This window comes from Mesoplodon mirus (assembly GCF_964341445.2).
Source record: "Mesoplodon mirus genome assembly, chromosome: 5".
Taxonomy (NCBI): Eukaryota; Metazoa; Chordata; class Mammalia; order Artiodactyla; family Ziphiidae; genus Mesoplodon; species Mesoplodon mirus.
Window position 1 is genome coordinate 133,006,038 of NC_138980.1, and position 27,061 is coordinate 133,033,098.

General features: G+C 41.5%; 1 protein-coding gene and 1 pseudogene across 3 annotated transcripts in view; both read right to left on the reverse strand.

The window, feature by feature from the left end:
- Positions 1 to 5,278: 5,278 nt before the first annotated feature.
- RGS7BP (regulator of G protein signaling 7 binding protein) overlaps positions 5,279 to 27,061 on the reverse strand; it is a gene marked incomplete at both ends in the record, with an annotated part of 117,309 nt that continues 95,526 nt past the window's right edge. The window contains 3 exons of one of the 2 annotated variants that reach the window (XM_082621633.1): positions 5,279 to 5,370; positions 24,395 to 24,465; positions 26,450 to 26,597. In XM_082621633.1, the coding sequence (XP_082477759.1) occupies positions 5,279 to 5,370; positions 24,395 to 24,465; positions 26,450 to 26,597 (311 nt within the window). Of the gene's footprint in view, positions 5,371 to 24,390; positions 24,466 to 26,449; positions 26,598 to 27,061 lie in introns of those variants that run through there. The other variant, XM_082621634.1, reaches the window with a different exon arrangement.
- Positions 14,208 to 20,063, reverse strand: LOC309804434 (protein enabled homolog; annotated as a pseudogene). The gene is made up of 2 exons: positions 19,865 to 20,063; positions 14,208 to 15,908 (listed from the first exon to the last, which is right to left on the reverse strand). The product of its transcript is annotated as a protein enabled homolog (transcript).

Here is a 27,061-nt window from a genome sequence, read left to right on the forward strand (position 1 = left end):
ACTACCCATAAATAACTACTATTAACATTTTAGTGTATGTCCTTCTAGCTTTCTTATGCATATATATACATACATAGATATATTTATATATATTTTTCTTTTTTACAAATATTGTGTCATACTATACATACTGTTTTATAACATGTTTTTCATTTAATATATATTGTGAACATTGTTATTTATTCCCTGAAAAAAATTATACAGGTACTACATGCTCATTGTGGAAAAACCAGAAATTACAGATATGCTAAAAATATATATATATATAATTGCTCCAAATCTCACCTCCCAGAGATAAATGCTGTTAACATTTTAGCAAATATCTTTTCAGACTCTTTAATGCACACACATATATGTATATTTTAAATATGGGATGATACTGTAGATATTCTTCTGTAGCTTTTTTCATTTATCAATATAGTTCATTTCAATAAATATACATATGTTGCTTATTCTTAATTGGGGCACACCACTGAAAGGATATACCATATTTAACCAACCATATACTGTGGGCTTATTTACATTTTTTCCTCATTCTTCCAAATAAGCATTCTTTCTTGCATATTTTTTTTGAATAATGAATGAATATATCTTAGCTCATTTTTTCTGATCTTTTTAAGGAGAATTTCCCTACAGTGGAATTACTTGGTAGAGGTGAAAACTATATTGCCAAATTATTTTCCAGAAAGTGGAATCAATTTACATACTTGTTGGCTCTGTAAGAGGATGTTCACTTCCAGGCTTCCTTGCTGTCCCTGGAAACATTCATTCTTTATACTCTTGCCTTTCTGATACATGGAAAAGAGTATATCATAATAATTTGCATTTTTGATTACTAGTATGTTCAAATATTTTCATATTATTAGTGCATTATTCTAATTTATGGTACATCGCCAGTTTGTGTGCTTGGCTCAATTTTCTACTGGAAAGTTTGATTCTTTTTGAGTCATAAAATGTTATTTATTCATGCATTCCTTAACCACTCATTTCATAAATATGTTTTCAGTAATTGCTTTCGTGTTTAGCATTGTGCTGAGGATATAAGAATAAGCAAAATAGACCTGGTTGCTGCCTTCTGGAACTTCCAGTTTAGTGGAGATAGACAATTCAACAAGCGATAATGAAAAAAGTGTAATAAGGAAAAGGAAAGAATAAAATGGGAACACTTGGCTGGGGAACGAGCTGTAGATCATGGAAACTTCCCAAAGGTAGTGGAATTTAAGCTCTTGATATATATTATTAGACATCTGTACTCTTTGTTGCATATATTTAAAATTTGGCTTTCTCTTAATCTGCTTTGTTTGTTTGTTTGTTTTACTCTATAGGAGTTTTGCATTTTTAATTGGTCAAATCCACCCATCTTTTCCTTTGGGGTTTCTTCCTTTGCTATCATGCTTAGAAAGGCTTTTCCCCCCCCACACACTAAAATTACATATATATTCATCAACACTGCTGGTTTATTTATGTGCTTTAATATTTAATTTAAATACTTCACTTAGAATTTATTTTGATGACAGTTATGAAGCATAGATCTAATATATCCCTCAACAGATGGCTAACCATTTATTCCAATATAACTTAATAATCCAACATTTTCTCACAGATTTGAAATGTCATCTTTTTAATGTTCTCAATTCTTCTATGTTCTTGGGTTTATTTCTGGACTTTATATTTAACATTAGTGGTTTATCCTGGACCGTTTTTCATCCTTTCTATAGTAACCTGAAAGTTGAGCATTTTGCATTTGGTGATGTTCTAGAACACAAAGAAATGGTAGACATTGATCAGGTATGTGTGTGGGTAGGTGGGAAGTTGTTATGGATGGATATCTTTAATTCTTTCGATTTTGAGACTTCCAGAGTCTGAAATTCCACATGGGATCATTGTTAATCTGGCCCATTTGTTGGCTGTCTGAAATCAGTTAGATGTTTTTATGCTCTGTATAATTTTAGCTTCCAGTAGATGGCAGTACTGCCAAACAGTAAGTATCCAAACTTGCAGGAGCACCGAGGAACAAAATGATCTGGCAGGATTTTAGAATTCCCCCAAGAGCTTTCATTAGAGGAGGCATCAGGGCTGTGCTACTTTTAAAGTCATCTTTGTACCCTGAACAATGGCACAATCAGAAGTGTGCACTGAATCTGTTCCTAGACGTGTGCAAAACGTTAGTGGATGGATTTTTTTAAAGCGGCACCTTGGCCTGTGGGCATTTCTTCATATACCTTATCCAAAAGTGCCTTTGGGCACAGCCAATGACTGATTTAAAGCCTGGAAATGTGGTTTTTAAACAATGTGATCGTGGTGGGATTCAGGTGATTTTTATTTTCTTTATACTTAGTGGTATTTTTCAGATTTTCCACAAAGAACATGTATTGTCTCTGTAATCTGAAAAAAAAAAAAAAAGATCAACACAGGATATGAAAAATATGGTGGTAAAATGGGTGATTGTGTGCCAGAAAAAACTTGACATTCTTTTTTGTTTCAAGAATATGCATACATGCAACAAAATGAGTTCAGTGGGCTCTCTTTATCCCTAGAGATCAGCTCAGTGTTATTGCTAATCTGAAAGAAAATTACCAGCAGGAAGCTGAGACAGTTATCTCATGGAACTACACCTGAGAAAGTCCTTTGGTAGGTGACAGGGGAGTAGGGTCAGCTCCTAACAAGATGCATTGGCATACCTAATGGGAGATGGTGAATTACCCATTGCAGCTCGGAGCCAGGGTAGGTTATTGGGACTTAGAGCGCTAAATTTAATTTTAGGACCTGCTATAGTGAAAGAAGATCTATAAATCTTGGAGTGTGTCCACGGGAGCTACAAAATTGATCCAAGGCCGGGAAACAGGCACTATGAAGAAAAGATAAGGTGGCTGAATTTATTTACCTTAGATATGGAAAGCCTAGCTAGGGAATTAGACAAACCCCCATCTCCATGAATAGCTACTATAGCCCTCCCCAGACATGGAGGTGAGACCTGAATTTATTAACAGTCTTCAGTTGTACAAAGGACAATTGCACGGAAGGTGTTACTTTCACACTGAGGCTAAGGCAAGAGTGAGCACAAATTAACCAAGCAGAAGTGATTTAGGTCTGGCATTTAGAAGAAGGTGCTGAACACCAAGGCTGGGCTTATCTGTTAATAACTCTGCATGTATTTTTTTAGTAGGAACTAGATTGAAGCTAAGGGTTCGGTATAGTGGAAGGTGGGAGAGGGCAGAGATGGGAGCTGAGAGCATGCCAGATTGGGCTCCTTCATAATTTCTAAAACAATGGACCTGAAGTGAATTAAACTTCAGGGGATAAAAATGAACTACATTCAGGAAAGGTTATTAAACTTGAATCAAACCTGATTTATGAAAATCAGGGTTTGAGGACCAGGTAAATTTGGGAGTGGTTACCTGCTTTGCAAAGGAGCAGTCACCCTAGGAGTTTTTAAATAGAATATTCCCACAGTGTATTACAAGTATTTGATTTAGAAAATTGTGATTTTTCTCGTATAACTTTCAAGGGTACGTCTTGCTATGAAGCTAGTCATACCTATAGCCATGCATCAATTGCCAACTCACTGGAATACATCTCTGGACTCCAAGAATAAGGCCAAAACCCAGCTGGTGTGATCTAAATAGAGGTATGCATCGCCTTTTGAGATCTCTTCCAACTCTTTAATCCTTTCACTTTCAATCAAAAAAACTAGAAGACAAGTTCAAGGATAATTTCCACAACATCAGATATTAGGTTGAACTATATGAAGCTGCCATTTTTTAGGTCAAAAACAGTCAAATATCAGCAATTTTATATAATTCAACCTAATACGATAATTATTCCAGTAGTTTGTCTGTACCTCTCTTGCTCTTCACTAAAGCTAAAAGCTTGAGTATATTTACTTTTCAGGTCAAAATACTGGTGGACTTATAAATGCCTGTGCACATAAATACTGAGAAATTATAGGGTTGGGATTAAAGTTGCATCTTGGATAAACCATGTATAGCTCATCCTTTTATTGTGCTGGACTCTGGTGCCTCTTGTCTGACTTTAGGAATTTCAGACTATGGAAAACAAGAAAAGAAGTCCAAAGGCTTGATCTTTCAACCCATGGGAAATTCTGTCTGGGAAATGGGCCAAAGAAAGAACAAGGGAAAATATAGCAAAATCTGTATCATGTTACGAGTTTAGAGGAGGAAGAGCACAGCAGAGCTGTGAGCAGAAAAACAAAGCGTGTGGCTTCCTCCTTTCTAAAATATAGTATTGCTTAACGTGTCCTGCTTTTAAGATTCTAAGCATAAGACAAGACACCAAGTACACGTTGGAAAAGTCCTATCTGCATAGTCATCTAAAATGAGACAAACTTAGCTTAACTAAAAAGATTTTATTAACAATGTAAAATGTTAAGTATTTTTACGATCTGAGCTAATTCCAGCATGCCCTATAAGATTTAACACTATGCTGATGTGCAGACATCATGCTTCAGATTTCAATTAGAACAAAATATGATAATACTCAATTTTACATTTGAGGGTAATTGTATATGTTACTACACCATTTCCTAACTGGATTACTTCATTCTCCAAGAAGCTGAAAAAGACACCATTGGATTGAAAGGAAATTAGTTGCCCATATGCATTGTATGAAGTTATTAGGATTATTGTGTATTTACAAAATTTAAATACTTTTCATATATGGTTCTTGTTGCATTATAAATTAAGATATTTTTACGTTGAAGCTCTTAGATTCTGACAGAATGGAAGACTAAACGTAAATGAGTGCAGAGAAAGCAATAGGTTGAGGTGGTGTATGTTTGATTATAATATTAGTCCTAATATTGGTTGGATTTTGAACAGTTTTGCAGTTTTAAATAGATTTCTATGTTTAAAGACTCTTATATGTGATCATTTGTTAACATGAGATCAGCAAGAGCTATAGATATACTATTATACATGAAATAATTTTTCTCTTGTAATACTTAAAAAAACCTTTAAATAATTTAAAAATCATAATTCTTGCATCTGTCATGGTGTGGTTTGGAGCAGACATGCACAATGTTAGCTTTAAAAATCCTTTTAAAAACAGCCTGCTTTTCGAATCTGTCTTTTTTTTTTTCTTGACAGAAGCTGCTTTCAAATGTAAAATCATTTCAAAGGGCAGTGGGAGGTGGATAAAAGTAATAAAGAAGCATAGAAAACATAGTCAAAAACCAATAACTGTGGTTCAGCTGTCTGGAGGTCCTCGGGTTCAGTGATATTTTCAGGTCTTCCTAGTGGTGGTTTCCAGGAGGGATCACCTAGCTTGAGACAAGGCAGCACAGCCCAAAGAACCTTCTCTTCCGTCTTCTAACCAGGGGGTAGGGAGTCAGATTTAGAAGGCTGCTGTCATCTGTGATGGGATAGAATGTACATATGAGTGAAGTACAGACAAAACAACTTGTTTTTTATGAATTGGCCTTAAAAATCCACCATCCTTCGAATCCAACTTTCTCAGCCTCGGCACCATTGACATTCTGGACCAGATCATTCTTTATTTTGGGGGGCTGTCCTGAGCATTGTAGGATGTTTAGCAGAATCCCTGGCCTCTACTCACTAGATGCCAGTAGCACTCCCCTGCCAGTTGTGACAACCGAAAATGTCCCCAGATATGGCCAAATGTCCCTGGGGTGGTGGTGAGGGTGAAGCAAAGAGCCCACAGTTGAGAACCACCGCTTAGAGTTAAATCTAAACTGATTAGAGGCAGTTTTTCACTTGGGAGATGTATACTTCTTAGAAAAAGCCCATGCTTTGGAGTAAAGCTGGCTTCTTTCTTATACTTTACCACTTACTAGTCCTGTGACTTTGAAAGTGTCACTTAAGTTCGTTAGGCTTCATTTTCCCCATATGTAAAATAAGGCTCAGTAATACTTACCCTAGGTGAGAATTAAATGAAATAACCTATTAAAAACATTTAGCTTTGGGCTTCCCTGGTGGCACAGTGGTTGAGAGTCAGCCTGCCGATGCAGGGGACACGGGTTCGTGCCCTGGTCCGGGAAGATCCCACATGCCGCGGAGTGGCTGGGCCCGTGAGCCATGGCCGCTGAGCCTGTGCGTCCGGAGCCTGTGCTCCGCAACGGGAGAGGCCACAACAGTAAGAAGCCCGTGTACCGCAAAACAAAACAAACCAAACAAAAAAACATTTAGCTTTGGTGGGGACATTGGTGCCTAGCATGGAGGAAACGCTCAGTAAATATAGCTATTATTAACTATTTTCCTTTACATAGGACCTTCTCTTACCTCCATTCACCTACTTTATGCCTCGGGAAGAAGCTTCAACTATTTCTTGTTGAGTGTTTCCCTAGTACTTTCTTTTTTTTTCTTTGTTTTTCTTTTTTTTTTTTGCAGTACGCGGGCCTCTCACTGTTGTGGCCTCTCCCGTTGCGGAGCACAGGCTCCAGACGCGCAGGCTCAGCGGCCATGGCTCACGGGCCTAGCCGTTCCGCGGCATGTGGGATCTTCCCGGACCGGGGCATGAACCCATGTCCCCTGCATCGGCAGGCGGACTTTCAACCACTGCGCGACCAGGGAAGCCCTCCCTAGCACTTTCTATAGATACCTGCACACAAGGGCATTCAGAGAAGATTGTCAGCTGTTGAATTCACAAGTTGTGGTTTGAAAATTTTAATATGATGACAAGTAGAGAAAGAGATAAACCAGTAAACCAAATACAGTTTCATGAGCTGGGTTTTTGGGAAATAGTGCAGTTCAACAGAGAGCGTGGGTAGAAACAGCCTGTTGGAGTGGAACTGGCCAATGTGGGTTGCAGAGGCTGGAGAAGGACCACAGGGAAATAATCTGGAAATTGCTAGCTTGGGCAGCGCTAAGATATGGTCAGAATGGAACTAGGGGCTACAAAATGGCTGGTTGGCTGGCAACTCTTATATACCTAAGCTTTGCGGGGACTAGTTGCACTGCCCCCCCAGAGCAGAGCTAAAATGTTCCCTCCTTTACCCATCCTAACGTTGAAGATGCAGGACCTTGAAAAAGAGCCCAGAATCAGGAGTTAGATGAAGTGATTGATATAGTGAAGAATTGTGCCCCACTTCAATAAAATTGGCTTGTAGATGAGGGTTGTTTTTCTTGATTACTGAGAGCCTAGACGCTCAGGAAACTATCAGGAACAAATGAGTCCTGGCTTTCAGGTCCTCTTACATAAATTGTCATCCAAGTGCCCTGGCTTCCCCTCCCCAGCCCCCAAGGCTCCCATGTGTCATATTTATTTGTAAATTAGCATCACCCACCGAGTTGACAGTGTTCCTTGGAATGCTGCACTATGTTACACACGTAGATGAAACTAGAGTAGCAAGTCAGAGCCAGAGAAGAAAACAGGTGCCCCAGCTGGGCACATCAGATTAATCAAACACAGCCTCCTCCCCCAGGCTCCCCAGATTAAAATCCTCTCTTAATACTCACACTCTGCTAATGTGGAGAAAAACAGGACTCTGTCTTTTTCATAGTGAGAAATAATTCATTATAATCTGGATGTCAACATTTTGAGGCAAAAAAATAGGACATCTCTCTTTTACAGTTAAACTTGCCCCAAATAGTTAAGATGCTGAAAGCAATGTCAAATCCTATATATAAGCCTGATTTCTCAGAAGAATCTCTGAGATGAATCATAATATATTTGGAGCAGATAGAAACGATAACCATACTCTCTCATCATTTTTAGGACTCTTACTTCTTTAACCACCAAATGATCAGTGAACTTAACCTAATTGGATATGGCCAAGATACAGCAGACCCTGAAGGGTAAATAATTTTATTTTTTGGTATTTCTTTGAATACTGACTACACTTCCCAAAACTCAAGTTCAACTGGAAGTTAATGCTTCCTTGGAACAGAACTACCAAAACTATGAAGATACTAATAGGAAAGAAAAATCTTATTTCTACTTCTATGAGACTTGGAGATCTATTTCCTGAATTCCCATTTATTTCCTGAATTCCCTATATGCTTGCCTTTCTTCAGTCATTTAAGAGATTTGGGAGTGACCTCACTGGTATTTATATATTACACAATAAAATGCAATTCTGATGTGTATCATTCCCACTACATGAGGAAATGTCTACATACGTTGGTATGTTGTATTTACAAAGAAAGTGTGCATGTGTGTGCTGTGGTGGTATATTTGCTCCCATTCTCTCTTTTTTAGGTATTAAAAGCGCACAGGTATTATGAGATTTGTATCAAGACTGACCCTTGTATCTGTGCATTCATTACAGTGAATCAAAAAACCTTTGTGCTATTGAAGTTCTCCTCATTCAGCCTTCTTTTCATATATATATATATATATATATGTAAAACATTCACTTGTGAGTGCTATATACACACATGCACACACACATATGTATATAGCATTCATAAGTGAATAGGAAGTGTTAGGATTGATGAGAAAGTGCTCAGATGTTAAGCAAAGGACAGACTGCCTACTAAGGACGACTGCTGATTTGGGGCATCTTAGTTGAGCATTTGTGACACCTTTGCCTAGCCTGGAGCTTGTCTGATCATCACCTAGGGCTGAGGTGACACAAAAGCTCAAAAATTCTTGGCAGAGAGGGAGACGCAAAAGGGAGGGGATATGGGAACATATGTATATGTATAACTGATTAAATTTGTTATAAAGCAAAAAATAAAAAAAAATCCTTTAATAAAAAAAAAAAATTCTTGGCAGAAATTCAGAGCAGCTTTCTACACTCTAGGAAGCTGACACCTGCAGCAAATGCTGAAATTCACTGAGCAGTAAGTCTGCCTGGAATGGTTTGAAGTCAAGTCAAAGCCAAGGAAAGATGTCTTCCCACATACTGAAATCCTGTCTCTGAAGAGAGGGGCTGTCAACAGAATGTGAGCAAAATGGGATGTTTCCCCACTCATTGTAAACTTTCTGCGCTAATCCATCTGAACTTGCTGGGAAATCTTTGATTTTTATTGGAAATGTTTGAGACTTTTATGGTATCTTTGCTCCAAAGTGCATACCCTCAGAGAACTGTAACTTAGGAGAGTTTTAAATGTGAAAATAAAAAGTGAGAAAGGGAAGAGGAGGCAGGAAAGGATAGCAGAAAGTGAAAGAAGAGGAGAGTAGGGTATTCGGTCATCAGTAAATTCAAACCCCAGTCATTTAATGTTTAATTCTTGGATGTTTAATGTTTAATCCCTACTAAAGCCAGGGATGCTGGAGTCCCCCAAGGTACAGTAATACCATTTCTCTATTGCTCAAATTTCTTTTGCCAGTAAAAGAGTTTTATATAAATGATATGTTAAGAAACAGGACATGAAACTGAGAAGTTTTCAAATAATAAACTGAGTGTTTGAGTTTAAAGCTATGTTCTCTAAGTCAAGAGAAGTGCATATAAAGGAACTGCAGTTGCACATTTCTGATCTGTTAAAAAAGGAGAACTTCAGCTAATCCCAGGGTTCCCAAACATAAGCTGCATCAGCTTCATCTGAGGGCTTATTAAAGCACAGATTGCTGGCCCTACCTCCAGAGTTTCTGAATCAGTAGGTCTGGGGTGGGCCAGGCAATCTGCATTTCTTACAAGTTCCTGGACCTGCTGATATGGCTGGTCATGAGACCACACTTTGAGAACCACTGAATTAATCAAAGCTCTACGAAGTGTAGGGCTCTATGTCGGGTGCCGGGGGTAATACCAGATGGGTCCTAAAAGAAAGGTGAACCTTGGCCTCAGGGATCTTTGTCTGAGTAACTAGGAGGCTTCATTAGAAATGCCATTACAGAGATACAAATACAATGCTTTGAGAATTCCCAGAGCGGGAAATTACTCCCATCTGTAAAGAAGACATTTGTGGAAAATTCCTGGGGCCTTGGTGTTCATGCTGGGCTACAAGGTATGGGGAGAACTTGGACATTTGGTGAAGTAGGGGGGCAGGCATTTGGGATGGAGAAAACAGTGTTAAAGGAGGAGGTCAGGGTAGGTCAAAGACAGCGAGGTCAAAGGCAGCCTGAATTTGGGTCCAAGTAAATTGTCCAGTCTGGCTGGAATGAAAGGCATATGAAGGAGGGGATGGTCTAAAAGAGAACCACTTAGAATTCCCAAAATAAGGCCATTCCTTCCCTTGTCTCCCTGACTTTACACACACCATCTCTTTTTTCAGAAAAGCCTTTTCTTTTTTTTTTTGCTGTGCGTGGGCCTCTCACTGTTGTGGCCTCTCCCGTTGCGGAGCACAGGCTCCAGACGCGCAGGCTCAGTGGCCATGGCTCACGGGCCCAGGCGCTCCGTGGCATGTGGGATCTTCCCGGACTGGGGCACGAACCCGTGTCCCCTGCATTGGCAGGCGGACTCTCAACCACTCCGCCACCAGGGAAGCCCCAGAAAAGTCTTTTCTGACTGCTCCATGCTTCTACCTTCCTTCATGCTTCCGTACAATTGCTATAGCCCTTGGTACATTGTCTGCTTCCAACCCTGTTTAGCCACCATTCTATGAGCAGCTCTTTATGAAAGACTTAATAAATTTACCCTTGCTGCCCAGGTCTTCAGCTCCCACTTACTCCTCAACCCTCCTTAATTAGGCTTCCGGGCCCCCAATTCCAAGTAAGCTACTTTGGCCAACCTCACCAGTGACTCCCTTGTTGCTAAATCCTATGGACACTTTCGGTTCTTATCTAGCTGAACTGCCCCACACTATTAGCCATTCCTTCCTTGCAGCTTTCTTATTATACCATGTTGAGTTTCTTCTCAGTTTTTTTTGTAAACTGCTCTTCTTTCCCCTCAAACCTTACATTTTGGTATTTCAGGGCTCTTCTCTATGTACTCTCCAGGGGTGGTCTCAACCATTTTTAGGGCTTTGATTACCGCTACACTGCTGACGTTTACATCTGTATTTCCTGTCCTTCTAGCTCGCATGTCTCACCTCAGCATAAGACATGTACATCCATCACAACCACTGAGCATTGCTCGTGGAGTCCCCCCACATCCAGAACTTCAACTGTCCTGTCCTCTACCTCTACTCGTACTGCTCTGTTCTAATTTAGTGATTGACACCATCATTCACTCTGCTTTCCAAGTCTGAACCCAGGTTTCATCCTCGATTCTGCCTTGGCCTTATGTACATCAGCCAGTTGGTCATATCCTCTTCTCCAAGCCCTGGTCTTTAGGTCAGATTGTAAGCATTTCTCACCTGTCTTATTGTACTTGCCTACTAACTGAATCCCTCCAGTGACCTCAGGATAAAGTCTAAACATCTTAACATGAATTAGAGGGGCCTCCCCCAACCTCTCTAGTCTCTCTCTCTCTCTCTCTTTTTTAAATATATACTGCAATTTTATTTCAATCGAACAAACGAAGTTAGCATGTAGGAAATTTAAATGAAAAGTATGGTAAAAATAGCAGAGAACCAAAAACTCTAATAAGGAAGTACACCTAAAGCATGAGAATTCAACATTCATTAGTGTTTCATCTTCAGTTTTGATTGACACTTGATGCTTGCAAAATTTTGAAACAAACTTTGAGATCATGATGACTATTCTGAAGAGATTTCAGCACCAGCACTAAGATTTGTACATTCAGTTGGTTTGCAATTGACTTGTTAGCCATTTACATCGTGTATAGTACAGATTTGCCACAGGTCAGATCACAGTATTGAAGGGAAGAAGTACCTTCCTGTAATTAGAAAGGATCCCCTAAACTGCACTCAGCTTAAGACATCCAATGTACAAGAGCATGAAAACCATCATAATATTGTGCCTCCAAGGAACATAGTTTTGATAAGGAAAATAACCTAAGCTTCTGTTTCCCATTTTAATTACTGAAATCTCTAACAATGACAAAACTGTCACATAGGACAGTAAATGTATACAGTAATTCAATTAAACTTCTTGGAAAGAACACATTTAGCAATCTGGGATAATGCAGAATGACAGGAAATAAAACATGATTCAACACTAGTTCTTTTTGTCATTTTACACAGACATCATGTTAATATTAGACAAAGGCACAAAACATTTAGTGCATAAACCAGTTTCTTTTTAAAGATGTAGCATTTTTACTGTAGTCTTTTATCTTACTTTGGACCACTTGTACCCAGTACTCTATCCTACTATAGACTGTTTAACTTAATCAACAAAATCAAAAGTGATTTCTGAGCAGATTTATGGGGGACATAAACATTTGTATCATCAAAGTGTTTGCATAACCAAAAGTACAATAATAAAGATGAAGATGCCACCTATTTCTTTTAGAAAGTAGTACTTCATAAGCTTGCTGCATCTTTAATGTCTTCACTATTGGATGACAATGAATAGTTGATAGAAAAAAAGAACTGTATACTTAAATTATGATAGCTCATCCATCACAGATCTAAAAATGAAGTTTCTACAGAAATAGAACTATTTTAACAAGGGATAAAAATTCCCTCATTCAAACCTCTTTGAAGTGGTAATGGCTGCAAACTTGCAGCACTTAGAAAACTATGCTATCAACAAAGTTCTGTCTTTAAGAACTTAGATTAAGAAATCTAGATAGCAGATGAAAGTGGATTATTTCTTCAAAATTTTAGTAAAACTACTGATAATCAAAAGTTTCAAAGCAAATATGGCACATAACAACTCAAGCATAAATCAAGATGGAGAGCCTGGAGAATTTTGATTTCCTAAAATTTCAAAAAATTCTATCATTGCAACATACAGGATTTCTTCCCTATTTTAATCTTAGAAGTTTCAAAGAAAAGGGAGTGGATAACATACACACACGTGAGTGCCCACACAAACATGCACGCACGCATGCACACACACGGTGGTAAGTAGAGTATCTAGTTCCTTCTTCCCACCACCTAAATCTCACTTTATTTATTAAAAGAAAATTATGCAGGACCCCCCTCACTGTTTTCCCTTTATCTAATGATTTCTGTGACCTTAATTGCTGCCATCATTGTTACTTTTCTAGTATTTCAACATAAGATTCAAAAGCAGCTTTGTAGTCAGGAACGTGTACCTGAACACCTGTATAACTGCAGGGCGCCAAGGTAATAACAACTGCCAGATTCAGGGATGGAACTTTTGAGTTCCACAGTAAGATGTAACTCATGTGAAGCTCAGAATCATGTTTCAGACCATTGAACTTACTCAAGTTAAAATACAAATAGCTGAAGACATGATGTAAAAGATTAAGTACTTGATGCTGTTAACATACTTACCAATTAAAGTCACAAAATATTCCTCATTATTATTCATGCAGATAACTGAGAACGAAGATAGTGCAGAAATTAACTTTGAATAAAAAATTATTCCTTCTCTTCCTTCCACCCCCCTATATTCTACAAAATGTTTTCCCTGGGACTAGGCCTTGAAAAGGCCACTACATATTTGTTTGACATGCATTACTGTCTGCAATTTAAAAAAGCTAATGTGGTGGTGGTTTTTAAATTTTATAATTTATAATTACATTATAAATATGTCCACATGCATAAATCTAAAAAAGGTTGAAAACCTACAGTGAATCTACAATATGTTGTTTTACATTTGACCACTGGTTTGTGTTATGTAGGAGTCACAGATTTGGTAAAGCACTGTAACAATGTAGGAAGGCATCTAAATCTTTAAATTATGGACAAATTTTATGTTTGAATCTACAAAATTGCACGAAGGCTAAACTTGAGAGACTTCCTATCATTCTAAAATTCCTCACTCTGAACAAATCATTTTTAGGACACTTTCTTATAAATATCACCCTTTGAAAGCACATACCTTTCCATTTGTTCCACATTTTATGATCTTAACCTACATAGGTCTGAACTCAATTATTCATGGAATATCAAATATGATAGGAAGACAAACCTGAGAGAAACATTTACAATACAATAGCAGAACTTGCTAAATTCCTCATCACCATTCTCTGAAGAAAACTTCTCAAGCCTTTCTCCTCTTTATTTTAGCAATGGATTGTAGAAAATGTGCGATTTTCTCTTGACAAGAAAATATTTCAATGCACGGTGACCTTGCCTGATGGATACAGTATTTTCTGCATAACTGATACAGGAACTCCTATACGACTCTCTTCCATCCTGTTGTAAAGGTCAGAGAAAAGCAGCAAACTGGGAGGGAAAGAGCTTATCACCAGGGTAGTAATGTCTGAAGTCTTTCAAAGTATGTTGGTTTTTCCCTCCTGTGTCTCCATTTTCTTCTTACAGCTCACAAAATGTAAGGGTTTTGTTTGTTGTTACCACAGTTGTTCTTTGTAGGTATTTTTTTTTTCCTTTCTCCAGATTAAAGTCCTATCTCTCCTTAGTTTGATTCTCTATGCAGTATTTGACTTGCTCAGTTCCTGTCTGATTGCATCAATGATCTTTTCTTTTAGCTTAGTTAATTCTTTTCTCATTTCATCTAAAATGTCCTGCTTCAGCCTGTCATAGTCCAGTCCCTCCACCTGGACTCCGTTGGCACTGGGCTGTGAAGAGGGCGCAGATTTTGGTCTGTGTAATGAATCGTAGGACCTGTTGTCAAAAACAATCTGATTTTTCCTTGGAGAATCCCGTCTGGAAATAACAGGTGACTTGCTGCCATTCATTGTATTTGTTCTTTCCCAAGGTTTTCTTGTCGGTTCGGGTGTACTTGTTGAAGAGGCCTTAGAAGGTCCAGGCTCTGAATCTTCATGTTTGTCCTCTTTTTGTTCTGTTTCTATTGTTGATCCCTTTTCAGCAATTCTTCTCCTCCTGGCCAGCAGGGCACTCATTTCTTCCATTAAACCACTACCCCCTAACGGAAGGGATCCATTTCCACGACCCATATCTGTTTTAGAGGAGGCCGAATTCACACCAATGGTATTCCCTCTGCTTGGGAAAGAGGCATCTTCCATCCGTGACACTTTCCTAAGTTTTGCTCCCGCAACCACAGCTGCAAGTCCAGTTAAAGGGCGATTGTCTTCGGACGTGGATCCCGAAAAAAATCCAGATGCAGGGAGGGGAGCAGCAGGAGGTCGGGGGGGGGGAGGGGTACGTGATTAGGAAAAGGCGGTGGAGGAGGCGGAGTGGGGGCCCGAGGACTGAAGTGGAGGGGGTGGAGGGGGCCCTGAGGGAGGAGGGAGCGCGGCTGATGCCTGGGCAGGACCTGGTGGGTCCTGGTGGGAGTGGAGCAGGGGGTGGAGGTGCAGGTGGCCCCAAGACAATGCCCTGTTGGGCTGGAGATTCCGCGGCTGAGAGGCTGCCTGCGAGCCTGGCTCAGAATCAGAGTCGTCGTCTCCACAGAGGCAGGGGCAGCGGCATTTGCCATTCTTCCCTCTCGCTCGCATGCCAGCTGCTCCCTTTCTAGCTGCTCTTGCCGCTCTCTCTCTGGCCTTTCCCAGTCCAATCTCTCCAGCCTTTCCCTTTCTAACCTCTCCCTCTCCAATCTCTTCCTTTGCATTCTTTCTCTCTCCAGCCTTTCCCGCTCCAGCGCCTTTTGTCATTGCTGTTCTTGTAGTTGCCTTCTTTGAATTTCCATTTCTTCTTGTGATGGGCCATTCTGAACTTCAGCAGGTAATTGTGAATTTTGTCTAGGCAGTGTTGGCCTTGTTTCCTGTGAATTCAGCACTTCTAAGGCATGCATCATGGCACTTGCAAAGACATTGGCATCTTCTTTGCTGCCAAAGTTGAGACCATACACCTGTCTAGCATCCCACCATTGGTGGAAGGTCTGTGTAGCTTGATTGTACTTCAACCCTTTAGGAATGGCACAATATATCACTACCTGCTGGTCCTGAATCTTCCTGCCCACCACTCTGAATGTGTTGTTGCCTGTATGATATATGTGAACTCTGATGAACCCGGTTGAACCACCAGCTGGCACCCACTTTTTATTGGCATCATCACAAACCATCACAGCAGCTCTTGCCTGACAGATACTCTGTTCACTTATTATTTTAAATGTATCCTGCCACTCCCTTCTGGGCTGTAGAATTTCTGATGAAAAATCAGCTGATAACCTTATGGGAGTTCCCTTGTATGTTATTTGTTGCTTTTCTCTTGCTGCTTTTAATATTTTCTCTTTACCTTAAATTTTTGTCATTGTGATTACAGTGTGTCATGGTATATTCCTCTGTGGGTTTATCCTGTATGGAACTTTCCATGCTTCCTGGACTTGGATGATTGTTTCCTTTCCCAGGTTAAGGAAGTTTCCAGCTATTATCTCTTCAAATATGCTCTCAGGCCCTTTCTCTCTCTCTTCTCCTTCTGGGACCCCTATAATGCGAATGTTAGTGTGCTTAATGTTGCTCTAGAGGTCTCTCATACTGTCCTCATTTCTTTTCATGCTTTTTTCTTTTTTCTGCTCCACAGTAGTGATTTCCCCTACTCTGTCTTCCAGCTCACTGATTTCTTCCAGTGTGTTTTTCACTTCAATTATTGTATTGTTCAACTCTGTTTGGTTGTTCTTTATATTTTCTAACTCTTTGTTAAAAAATCCTTCTATCTTATCCATTTTTCTCCTGAGTTCTTGAATCACCTTTACAATCGTTACTCTGAACTCTTTCTCGGGTAGATTGCTTATCTCCACATTACTTAGTTCTTCTGGAGTTTTATCTTGTTCCTTCATCTGAAACACATTCCCCTGCCACCTCATTTTGGGTTAATTACATTTCTCAACTTTGGAGAAGTAGCCTTCTGTAGGAGACGTCCTGTGGGTCCCAGCAGTACACTCACCCAAGGGCCAGGGGCCAGCAGTCCCAGGGTAGTGTCTGGCCTGTGTTTGCAGACTACAGTCTACTGGATTGTAGTTTTCTTCCTTCTGATTTCTGCTCCCTGGTGGGTGAGGCTGGTCTAGAAGCTTGTGTAGGCTTCCTGGCAGGAAGGGCTGATGCCTGCCCACTGGTGGGTGGAGCTGGGTCCTGGCCCTCTGGTGGGCAGGCTGTGTGATCAAGAAGTCTTTAGGCAACCTGACTGCTAATGCGTGGGGCTGTGGGGCTGTATTCCCACCCATTAGTTGTTTGGCCTAAGGCCTCCGGCACTGAAGGCTACAGGCTGTTGGGTGGGGCCAGGTCTTGGTGCTAAAGACCCAAGCAAGATGTCTGCCTGAAGGACAGTTCATGCAGATGAATAATCCCCAATATATCTGCCACCAGCTTTTATGGCCCCAGCATGAGCCACAGCCAACCCCCCCGCCTCCCCAGGAGACCCTCCAAGGCCAGCAGGTAGGTCTGGCCCAGGCTCCTCTGAGGTTACTGCTTTTGCCCTTGGTCTCGGTGCATGTGAGATTTTGTGCAATCCCTTTAAGAGTTAAGACTCTGTTTCCCCCAATCCTGTGGAGCTCCTGCAAATAAGCCCTGCTGGCCTTCAAATCCAAATGCTCTGGGGGGCACCTCTTCCCAATACCAGACTCCTGGGCTGGGAAGCCTGATGTGGGCCTCAGAACTCTCACTCCTGTGGGAGAGCCTCTGCAAGGTCACCCAAGATGGGGTGGGGGGGAGGTTAAGGATTTGGTTATATTTCAAGTGCACCCCTCCTACCCTCTCATTGTGCTTTCTTCTTTACGCCTTTAGATGTAGAAGATCTTTTTCTGTAGGTTCCAGTCTTTTCTATCGATGGTTGTTCAGATGTTAGTTGTGATTTTGGTGTGTTCATGAGAGGAGGTAAGCTCAAGGTCCTTCCACTCCACCATCTTGAAAGACTCCCTCTAGTCTCTCTCTTAAGCCTCTTTTCTTTTTGAAAATTTATTTATTTTATTTTGGCTGCGTTGGGTCTTCATTGCTGTGCGTGGGCTTTCTCTAGTTGCGGTGAGTGGGGGCTACTCTTTGTTGCAGTGCGTGGGCTTCTCACTGCAGTGGCTTCTCTTGTTGCGGAGCACAGGTTATAGGTGTGTGGACTTCAGTAGTTGTGGCACACAGGTTCAGTAGTTGTGGCACACAGGTTCAGTAGTTGTGGCTTGGGGGTTTTAGAGCACAGGCTTAGTAGTTGTGGCGCACGAGCTTAGTTGCTCCACGGCATGTGGGATCTTCCCGGACCAGGACTCAAAACCGTGTCCCTTGCATTGGCAGGCAGATTCTTAACCACTGTGCCACCAGGGAAGCCCTTAAGCCTCTTTTCTAACCATTTTCCCAAATAATGAAGTGCTTATAGTTCATCAAAATGCCCTGCTCTCTCATCTCCTCAGACACCTTCACACATTTAGAATCTTCTGCCTAGACTGTCTTCTTTCCATCTTTTTCTTTAACTAATTTCAATTTATCCTAAAAAATCTCAGCTCAGATACTTTCCAAAAAGCAATTCTCAATTACTCCTGTCTTCTCCTTCCCCATTTACAACTAAAATCTGACTAGGTGAGAATCCAATATGCCCTTGTAGCAACCTGTATCTAACTAATAGTTGTGTTTTAAGCGCTATTTTTTTGTCTTTCCAATAGTATGTGTGTGTGTGTGTATCTCTGTGTGTGTGTATCTCTGTGTGTGTATCTCTGTGTGTGTGTATCTGTGTGTGTGTATCTGTGTGTGTGTGTGTGTTAGCTGTTTCCAGAGTTCACATGTCATACCCTGAAGTCTCCATCACAATCTCTGCAAAGGGAGGCTTATGTCATTTGAAAAAGCTTCCCAGGTGATTCTCATCCCATTCTGTCCTTTTGAGATGGAAAGCCTCTAGGGGGAGTCATCCCCAGCACCTGACACAGAATCTGGCATATTGTGACTATCACATGTTGGATGATGGTGGGGACAAGGAATGATGAGGTGAGAAGTCTGTTTTTCCTTCAATGAACAATGTGTAGACACATAAAATTTGTGAGTAGTGGCTCAACATAATTAAAGTAATGTATTTAGAAACTGATGTGTGATCAGTGATGAGTGGATTAGATTGGAGGAGAGGGGGAGGGATAGCATATGTCACGCTGAATCCTGGGCAAAATGTTGTAGAGATTGCAAAGGATCTGGGGTAACCAGTAAAACTGCCTAGAGTGGAATTCCCTGGTGGCATAGTGGTTAAGAATCTGCCTGCCAATGCAGGGGACATGGGTTCAAACCCTGGTCTGGGAAGATCCCACATGCCGCAGAGCAACTAAGCCTGTGTGCCACAACTACTGAGCCTGTGCTCTAGAGCCCACGAGCCACAACTACTGAGCCTGCGTGCTGCAACTACTGAAGCCCGTGAGCCTAGAGCCCGTGCTCCGCAACAAGAGAAGCCACCACAATGAGAAGCCCACGCACTGCAACTAAGAGTAGCCCCTGCTCGCCACAACTGGAGAAAGCCCACGTGCAGCAACAAAGACGCAACAGAGCCAAAAATAAATAAATTAATTAAAAAACAAAACAAAAAACTGCCCAGAGTGACATTCAGACACCAACTTGAGGCACAGAAAGTCTTTATACGAGGTGCTGGGGAAGGACCTAAAAAGTCATCTTCAGGCTAGCAGGTGGCATAACTGCTCAGTGTTCTTCAGCCAGATGCCAGAGAACTCTCCTGCCTGCCATGGCTATGTTGGTTCTAGTTATGCACCTCCAAACTGGAGTGGATCAGGGGTGTAGAGAATGGGGGAACTGTTCCTAGGCCCAGTTTAGTCTGGAGTAGGACTGTCTGCAGGAGGGGGCCCATTTTAGAACAGCTTCAATTCCTGACTGATCCACTTCAGACAGACTCTTAATTCGTGGTACCACCAACCGAATTCTAGGCAAGAGTAAATGTATGGACACACCACACAGCATTCATGAAGTCAGAATTTTGGAAAAAGTGAAACTCTCTTTCAGGCTTAAATTATTTCTGCAGTGTTTTGTTTGATTACAGCCTGCATTTAGAAGACGCTTGTCCTTCACTTTCCCATCTCCTTTTAGCCTTTGTCAGTAACTTTGTGGGCTCTACACAGGTGGTTCCATTTGTAATCCATTTGACACAGCAAGACTCTTATAATTAATGAAGCTCCCTACAGCACTGCCAGTGACCTGGAATGTAGGACAGGAGAGGTGCTGAAGCAGAGGAAAGGACAGAGGGCTGAGAGCCAGGAGACCTGAACGTTGCCGGGAGGCTGCCGGGAGGCTGCTGGGAGCTGCAGCCGAGCAAGGGAGTTTTCTTCTGTGCACCTCTGTTTCCAGCCTTAAACTGGAAGCACGGAAGCAAAAGTCCCATCTCAAATAAAGGCATAATCACTAACCATTACAATTCCTGATCTTGGCCACCTTCCTTTATTCGTCACTGGAAATCAATTTAAAGCATATTGTTGTTGAGTCAAGTTTTGATTGTGGTGGGAAGGCGGGAAGATAGGATTCAATCTTGAAATGCTAAAATCAACATGGAAGAGTTTCTGAGTTGAGGGACAGGATGGAGTCTGGAGAACAAGGGCTTCAGAGCATTTCCAGGGTGGGTTCCCCACCCGCACCCCGTACGTGCCTGGCAGGATTTCCACATGGTCAGGGTTTGAGTAGGAAAAAGGGGGACCAGGAGCAGTATCTTTTCCCTTTTTCTCTCTGCTTCAAACTCACGTGTAAATGGAATGAAAAGAGAAAGGAAAGAAACAGCCAGAAGGAAAACAGATGGCTCTCTATAATGCTTTTCATCCAGTTAGAATTATATTTTGACAATAAGGTGCTACAGAAAAAAACTGGAACACATTTTCCCACATTTCACCCCACACCATTTTCTGCATAGATTAGACCTGTGTAATAAATCAATCGCCTGAAAAGAATTCCAGGAAGGTCATGGGGCAGCCCCTATGCTCTATCTTGGTATACGCAGACAGAGGGACCTGGCTGATCTGCTTATTAAAATAGTGCCGCATGCATCTGCTAAGAAATGTTCCCATGGTGACTCCAACAGACCTGCTCTCCTTCCTTCAGGCCTTCTCAGACATCCCCGTGGAGACTCGCATTCCCCTTCCCCACCGCTCCGCTCCCAGTGATGTCATGCTGTGAGTACCCACTAAACATGCCCAGAACAGAGATGTATCTTCACATGCTAAGGGTTCCCATTTCTCCCCCAAATGAAGAAACCTTAATTTCCCACAAGACTTCACCTGAATTTTAAAAATTATTTAAAAATCATACAGCATTACTCCCTCCTGAAGAAGTCCTTCTATCTCCTAGCTTTTTCCTTTTCATGGCCCAAATGGATTTAGGATTCAAATCCTAGGCATCACTTGTTTTGACTTTTCCCTTTTCACTTGTGTTTTTACTCATAGTATCAATCATTCATGACTATTATTATATCTTTAAAATGTATTTAAAATTCTAATTATTTTTTCCATTTATAAAAGTAATACAAAGCTATACAAAATATTTCTACTATAATTTTGGATTTTTCTGGCCACACCACTGGACATGTGGGATCTTAGATCCCTGACCAGGGATTGAACCCATACCCCCTGCAGTGGAAGTGCAGAGTCTTAACCACAGGACTGCCAGGGAAGTCCCAGTATTTCTATTATACTTTTTATGATTATAAAAATGTCCTAAGTAAAGAAAATAAAATTTCTATTTTTCCAATAATGCCTGATTCAAAAACTGTTGGATGAACTTTCACTAAATATAGAGGGAATGTTTCAGATATTTAATTTAAAATATAGGCTATGGCATCCATGAAACTCAGCCTGGGGGGCCCTGGGTTGTCATCCTCCTAAGCAACTGGATGTGAAGTAAAAGAAGAACAACCACATCCTGTTCGTGGGGGGGACTTGCCCTACATAATAAGAAGGTGAGGATAGCTTCAGACATGAGCCCCAAATCCAAAGTCTCAGGGATCAGTATTCTGGAGAGCTGGTTCAGGATCAACCTTTCATGGATGCTACACATAGTCTGCTTCAGAGTGAAATGTAGCAGGTATTGTCCAATTTGATGATGATTTGGAGTTTTCCTGAACTAGGTTGGTGGGCCAGCTGGTAAATATCAATAATAACAATAACAATAATAACAATAATAATGCATCTGTTGAGCGCTTGCTCTCTGTAAGGTTGGTAGTGGGCATTGGCATGCGTTTAATCATTTAATCCTTACAACAATCCTCTGAAGTAGGTGGTCTAATTTCTTTTTCAGGGATAAGGAAATGTACATTTCCAGAAGTTAAACTACTTGTTCCAGGAAAATGGCAGAGCAAGCATCGGAACCCTTAGCCTTGCTTTAACCTAGCCTTAACCATGCTTATTTCTAGCAGCAAACTTGCAGGCTGTGTCCAGAGGGCTCTCATCACTACAACACTCTGTAGTAAAACGCTGTTTTCTTAAAACCCTACAAGGCCTCCCAAACACTGTACCCACGGCTCAAGCCAGGAAACCTCGGTCAGCAAGCCCTTCGGGGGTGCTTGCATTTACCTGATACACCACATTGCCGGTCTCTTCTTTTCTTTTCTTTTCTTTTTTTTTTTTACTTTTCTTATTATTAAATTTAATTTCATTTTTTAATTGAATTTTATTTCTTTTATACAGCAGGTTCTTATTAGTTATCCACTTTATACCTATTATTGTATATATGTCAATCGCCTGCCTCTTATTTTCTGTTACCTGCCTCCGTCCCTTGCAGCTCAGGTCACGCTACACTGTCTGGTGTTCTCGCCTCCACCTCTCCACCTTCTGCCACGCTGCTCCTTGAGCCAAGCGGAGCTCCCGCTCTGCTGCCAAATCTTCTCCCTCCTCACCCAGAGGCAAGCAGCACCCTGCCCTCCCTCCCGCCTGGGTTTTGCTCGGTGGAAACGAGGTGTATCTTTCTTACTTCTAAAAACCCCTTCTCCACCCTCTATGGACCATCCTCTGAAGCTGATGCTTCTCTTAAGGCTGCTCTGGCCATATGTGCTTAGTGAAAGTGATTATTATTAGTCCTTTGTACATATCTTCAGACTCTGGGGCTGCAAAGTTGGGTGCAGGTTGAACAAACATTTAATGTTTATGCTGGGTGTTATTCTACTATGTTCTGTGCATTTCTCTAGGTACTGAAGATAAAACAGTTAACAAACGCATACAGAGGCCCTTCCCTCACAGAACTTACATTCTAGTGAATATCCCCTTTCCCTTTCTGTATTTCTGCTTTCTTTTCTGGTGTATACTCCCATAGGATAGTTCTGGAGACAGGCTATCTGGGATCACATCCCAGCCTTTCTACTTACAGTCTGTGTGACCTTGCCAAGTTAGTTAGCCTCTCTGTGCCTCAGTTTCCTGTAAATTGGGAAACATGAATAGCATTTCCCTCAAAGCTGTTATTAGAATTAAATAAGTTAATGTAGTTAATACATCTAAGGTATTTAGGATAGTGGTTGTGATAGTGTAATTTGTATATATTTGGTCTCTGACCTCATTCTTGGCACAGAGCTACCAAAACTCTGGGAACTTCCTTAGAGAGCAACAAAGAGGTCTTTTGTTATGTTAATTATGTGACTTTTGGAAAACACCTGAGGATGGGGGCTGGTTGCTAGGAGAACCAACTACTCGATTGGAGGGCTAGCAATTTCAATCCCACCCCCTGACTTCCAGGGAGGGAAGAGGGGCTGGAGGTTGAATCAGTTGCCAATGGCCAGTGATTTAATCAGTCATGCCGATGTAAGAAGCCACTATAAAAACTCAAAAGGACAGGGTTTGGAGAGCTTCTGAGACTGGGGAGAGTGGTGCTCCTGGAGAGGGCATGGAATTTCTGTGCCCTTTCCCCATACCTTGCCCTATGCATCTCTTCTCTCTGGCTGTTCCTGAGTTGTATCCTGTAATAATAAGCCGGTGATCTGGTAAGTAAAATGTTTCTCTGAGTTCTGTGAGCTGCTCTAGTGAACTAACTGAACCTAAGAAGGAGTTCATTGGACCCTCGATCTATAGCTGGATGTCAGAAGCTCAGGTGACAACCTGGACTTGGGATTGGTGTCTAAAGTTGGGGGTGAGGGCGGGCAGTCTTTTAGGACTACTGAACCCTTAACTCATGGAATCCGACGCTGTCCCCAGTTAGTGTCAGAATTCAGTTGAACTGCAGGACACCCAGCTGGTGTCCGATAATTGCTTGGTGGTTTGGAAAAACCCCCATACATTGGAATTGGATGCAAAATCACAGTAGCAGTATATGTTAAGTATTACTATTACTTTGTTTAGATAACAACACAACACGTAGATGGCAGGGATCTTCCTTTGGAAGTGTTCTTCAGTCTCTTCCACTTGGCTATAAACTTCTTAAAGACAAGGGCCAAATCTTCAGTCTTTTTGTGTTTGCCACACATGGTGTAGTGCTTTTCACAGCATATACAATGAATAAATGCTCTTGACTGATAGGGCCAGTGGAGGAGGTGTCTGTTGTGTTATCAGAGTGTTTCTCAGCTCCCCCTCAGAACAAAACTGCGTTCACCTGATAAACTATTCTCATTCTCTTGTCTTCTCGAGGAAAGACAGCTGTAGGCTCAATGCCTTCTATTGCTTGTTTAAAAAGAAAACAACCTGCTTTAATTTCTGAAGAAACAAGACCCAAGGTTATCATGTTAAAAAAACCTCTGCCTCAAAGAGAAATGACAAGACTCACCTTGATTTTTCAATGGTAAAGGCATAGTTTCCCTGAGTTTGCTTAAAAGGTTTTTCATTTCTCGCATGTCTCTGTAAAATTGATAAAAAGAAAAAATATCAGCTGTAAATTTTTGAAATGTAATCTCAAACCGTCTGTTCTGTGTGACAACTGAAGGACAAAGTCTGTGCCTAATTGTACCAGCTCGAGCTTCCAGTAGGCAAATATTACATTTATTTTGCTTTTATAAGAAAAAAGAAAATCTGAGTTGGGTTGGCTCTGGAAGGAATAAGAACTACTCTGACAAACGTTTCCGCAGGGCATTCTGCTATAGGAGCCTTCATATCTGCCTTCAGTTGGACCTGGCTGAGATCAGAGAAGAGCCTCTGGTAATGAGGACAGTACTTCACGTTTCCAAGGGCAGGTGAAGGGCACACAACTCGAACAACAGGGGAACCCTGGGCAAAGCTGAGGCTGGGTGATGATGTTCTCATCTGGTCCAAGGGCTGTCCTGCCTGTGTGGTTTCACTCCCTGTTGTCTCTCATTATCGTGATTGGAATTCAGAGTAACACAGGTGTTAAGCATTCCCAAGGCTCAACACATTAAATTGACTTGGAATGTTTTTAATGTGCAGCCCAGTTTGAGACCCACAGATTTCTTAGGGCAAAGTGATAGGGAGAAGCAAGGAAGTCCCCTCCCAGACCAGGTCTACGGGGCCTACTTCTCCCAGTCACTCCCACCTCCTTTGACCAGAATCTGAACTTTTAGGCTGAACTGAAATACCTCCAACGCTGAGGGCTAGACTCTCCTATTATTATTATCAGCCATTGCTTGCTCTCTAACAAGCTTACGAGGCTTGGGCAGAGATTCTGTGCAAGGTTTCTGAAAAGGAAAATGGCTTTGCTGAAGGATTACACACTGACCATGGCACTCTGGCAGATATTTCTTCCTGGGAATAGAGCAAAGCGCTTTCTACTTTATAAATTAAGAGAAATCACTCATCATTTATCTATAGCTCTATCAAACTGTGCCAAACAACTTTATTGTTTGAATTGTTGGATTTCCAAGCTTAGACAAAATCCCAGTTTTATTAATAGCACGTAATTACCACATGCTTCAATTTTCTATAAACACAGAAATTTGGTAATTAGCTTTAGAATTATATTACAATCTGAAAGTAGAACTACAATGGCTCTAAATGGCACTGTGTGATACATTTCTAAAAATAAAAAAATAGTGTTCATTATCTTGTCAACGACTCAACCCCACACACAGAGTCCTCGATGGAACTGCCTAGTATTCATTCAGCTGCTTCGTGCTGGCTCTGGGGACATCAGTAGCAAAGGACAAGATATCAGTGTGAAGGCCAATAACCAAGGGGCTTGTCCCTCTGCCTCACAGAATGGAATTTTTAGCATCTAGATGCGTTTATGATTATATTATTGCTATTGCTCCCTTTTCCCGAATGAAATAGAATCACTGTAGAATCTCTTCTTCCCAAGAAAGAAACTCCCTCTCTAGCCGTGAGCTACTGCTTGTTAAGACAAATGCATTAACTCACTTTGACCACTAAGGGGCCATCATCTACATCCTGGGAGAGTAAGAGAAGACAGCCCTTTGGAAAGCTGTCTGTGAACTGGACAGAACACTCAGCCCCTGACTGGCAACTGAATAGGCCATTCCATGCACCCGAAATCCGAGAATCTACTGGAGGCATCTTTGCACAATTTTGAATTCTTCTCCCTTAAACAAATGGAAATTTTGGGACCCAGCCTGGTGGGTGAGCTGTGATGGGTATATAGATCCACCTTCCTCCCTTCCCAAGGAAGCACTCCATTTTCATCTCCATGGAGATGCAAGGCTGACGGAGTGGGAAAAGCAGAGGCCTGGGAGCCCACATCTCCTGGAGGTTCTGCTGTCATTCCGCAGATGGATTTGGACCCCTTACCGTCTCTCGGCTCAGTTTACTGAGAGCTCTGTTTCTGAATCTGAAAGAGAAAATCTCGACTCTCTCTAGCCCCTGAGTGTTAACTAGAGGAGGACTGGCAGTCTATTTAGGGTAACTTCCCACTTACCTTTCAGAGTTCTCAATGTCTGTGGAAACCTGCCAGGAATGTTGCTGAATATCTACAGGGGAAGATGAGGAGTCCTCTAGAGCAGGTGTTTCAGCACACTCCTCAATTTTGCAATCCAAACTCTTGGTTCCCCCTCCAGGCTCCTTTCCTAAGGGGGTTGGTGTTGGTAAAGAGAAGGGCATAAGAAATCATAAATGCGAATTCTATACCCAAGATATCACTGCAAACGTTGGCTATGCTTTGAGTCAAATGCTCCATTAACCCTAGAAACTTCTTTGAATACTAAAATAATGTGTGTGTGTGTGTGTATGTGTATAGCATATTTTCACAACATTCTGGGAAAGGTATCTGAGGTCAATGCAACCTGAAGATCAAGATTAAAGTAAGGGCCCTGCCTTTGATGGAGTATTGGTGCTTTGTAACCCATTCTTCTTGAGTTAGATTGGATTAGCTAGGGAGAGGAGACTCAGCTTGTGAAACTGTGCTGCTTTTTCGGTCCTCAGATGCAGGGGCAGGTAAAAGGTCCAGGAGCAGGTGACACCCAGCAGGAGGGATGGCAGCTCCTGCCGTTCTCTCTGATTCTGACACTAGCCCTCTGGGCCTGTGAGAAGC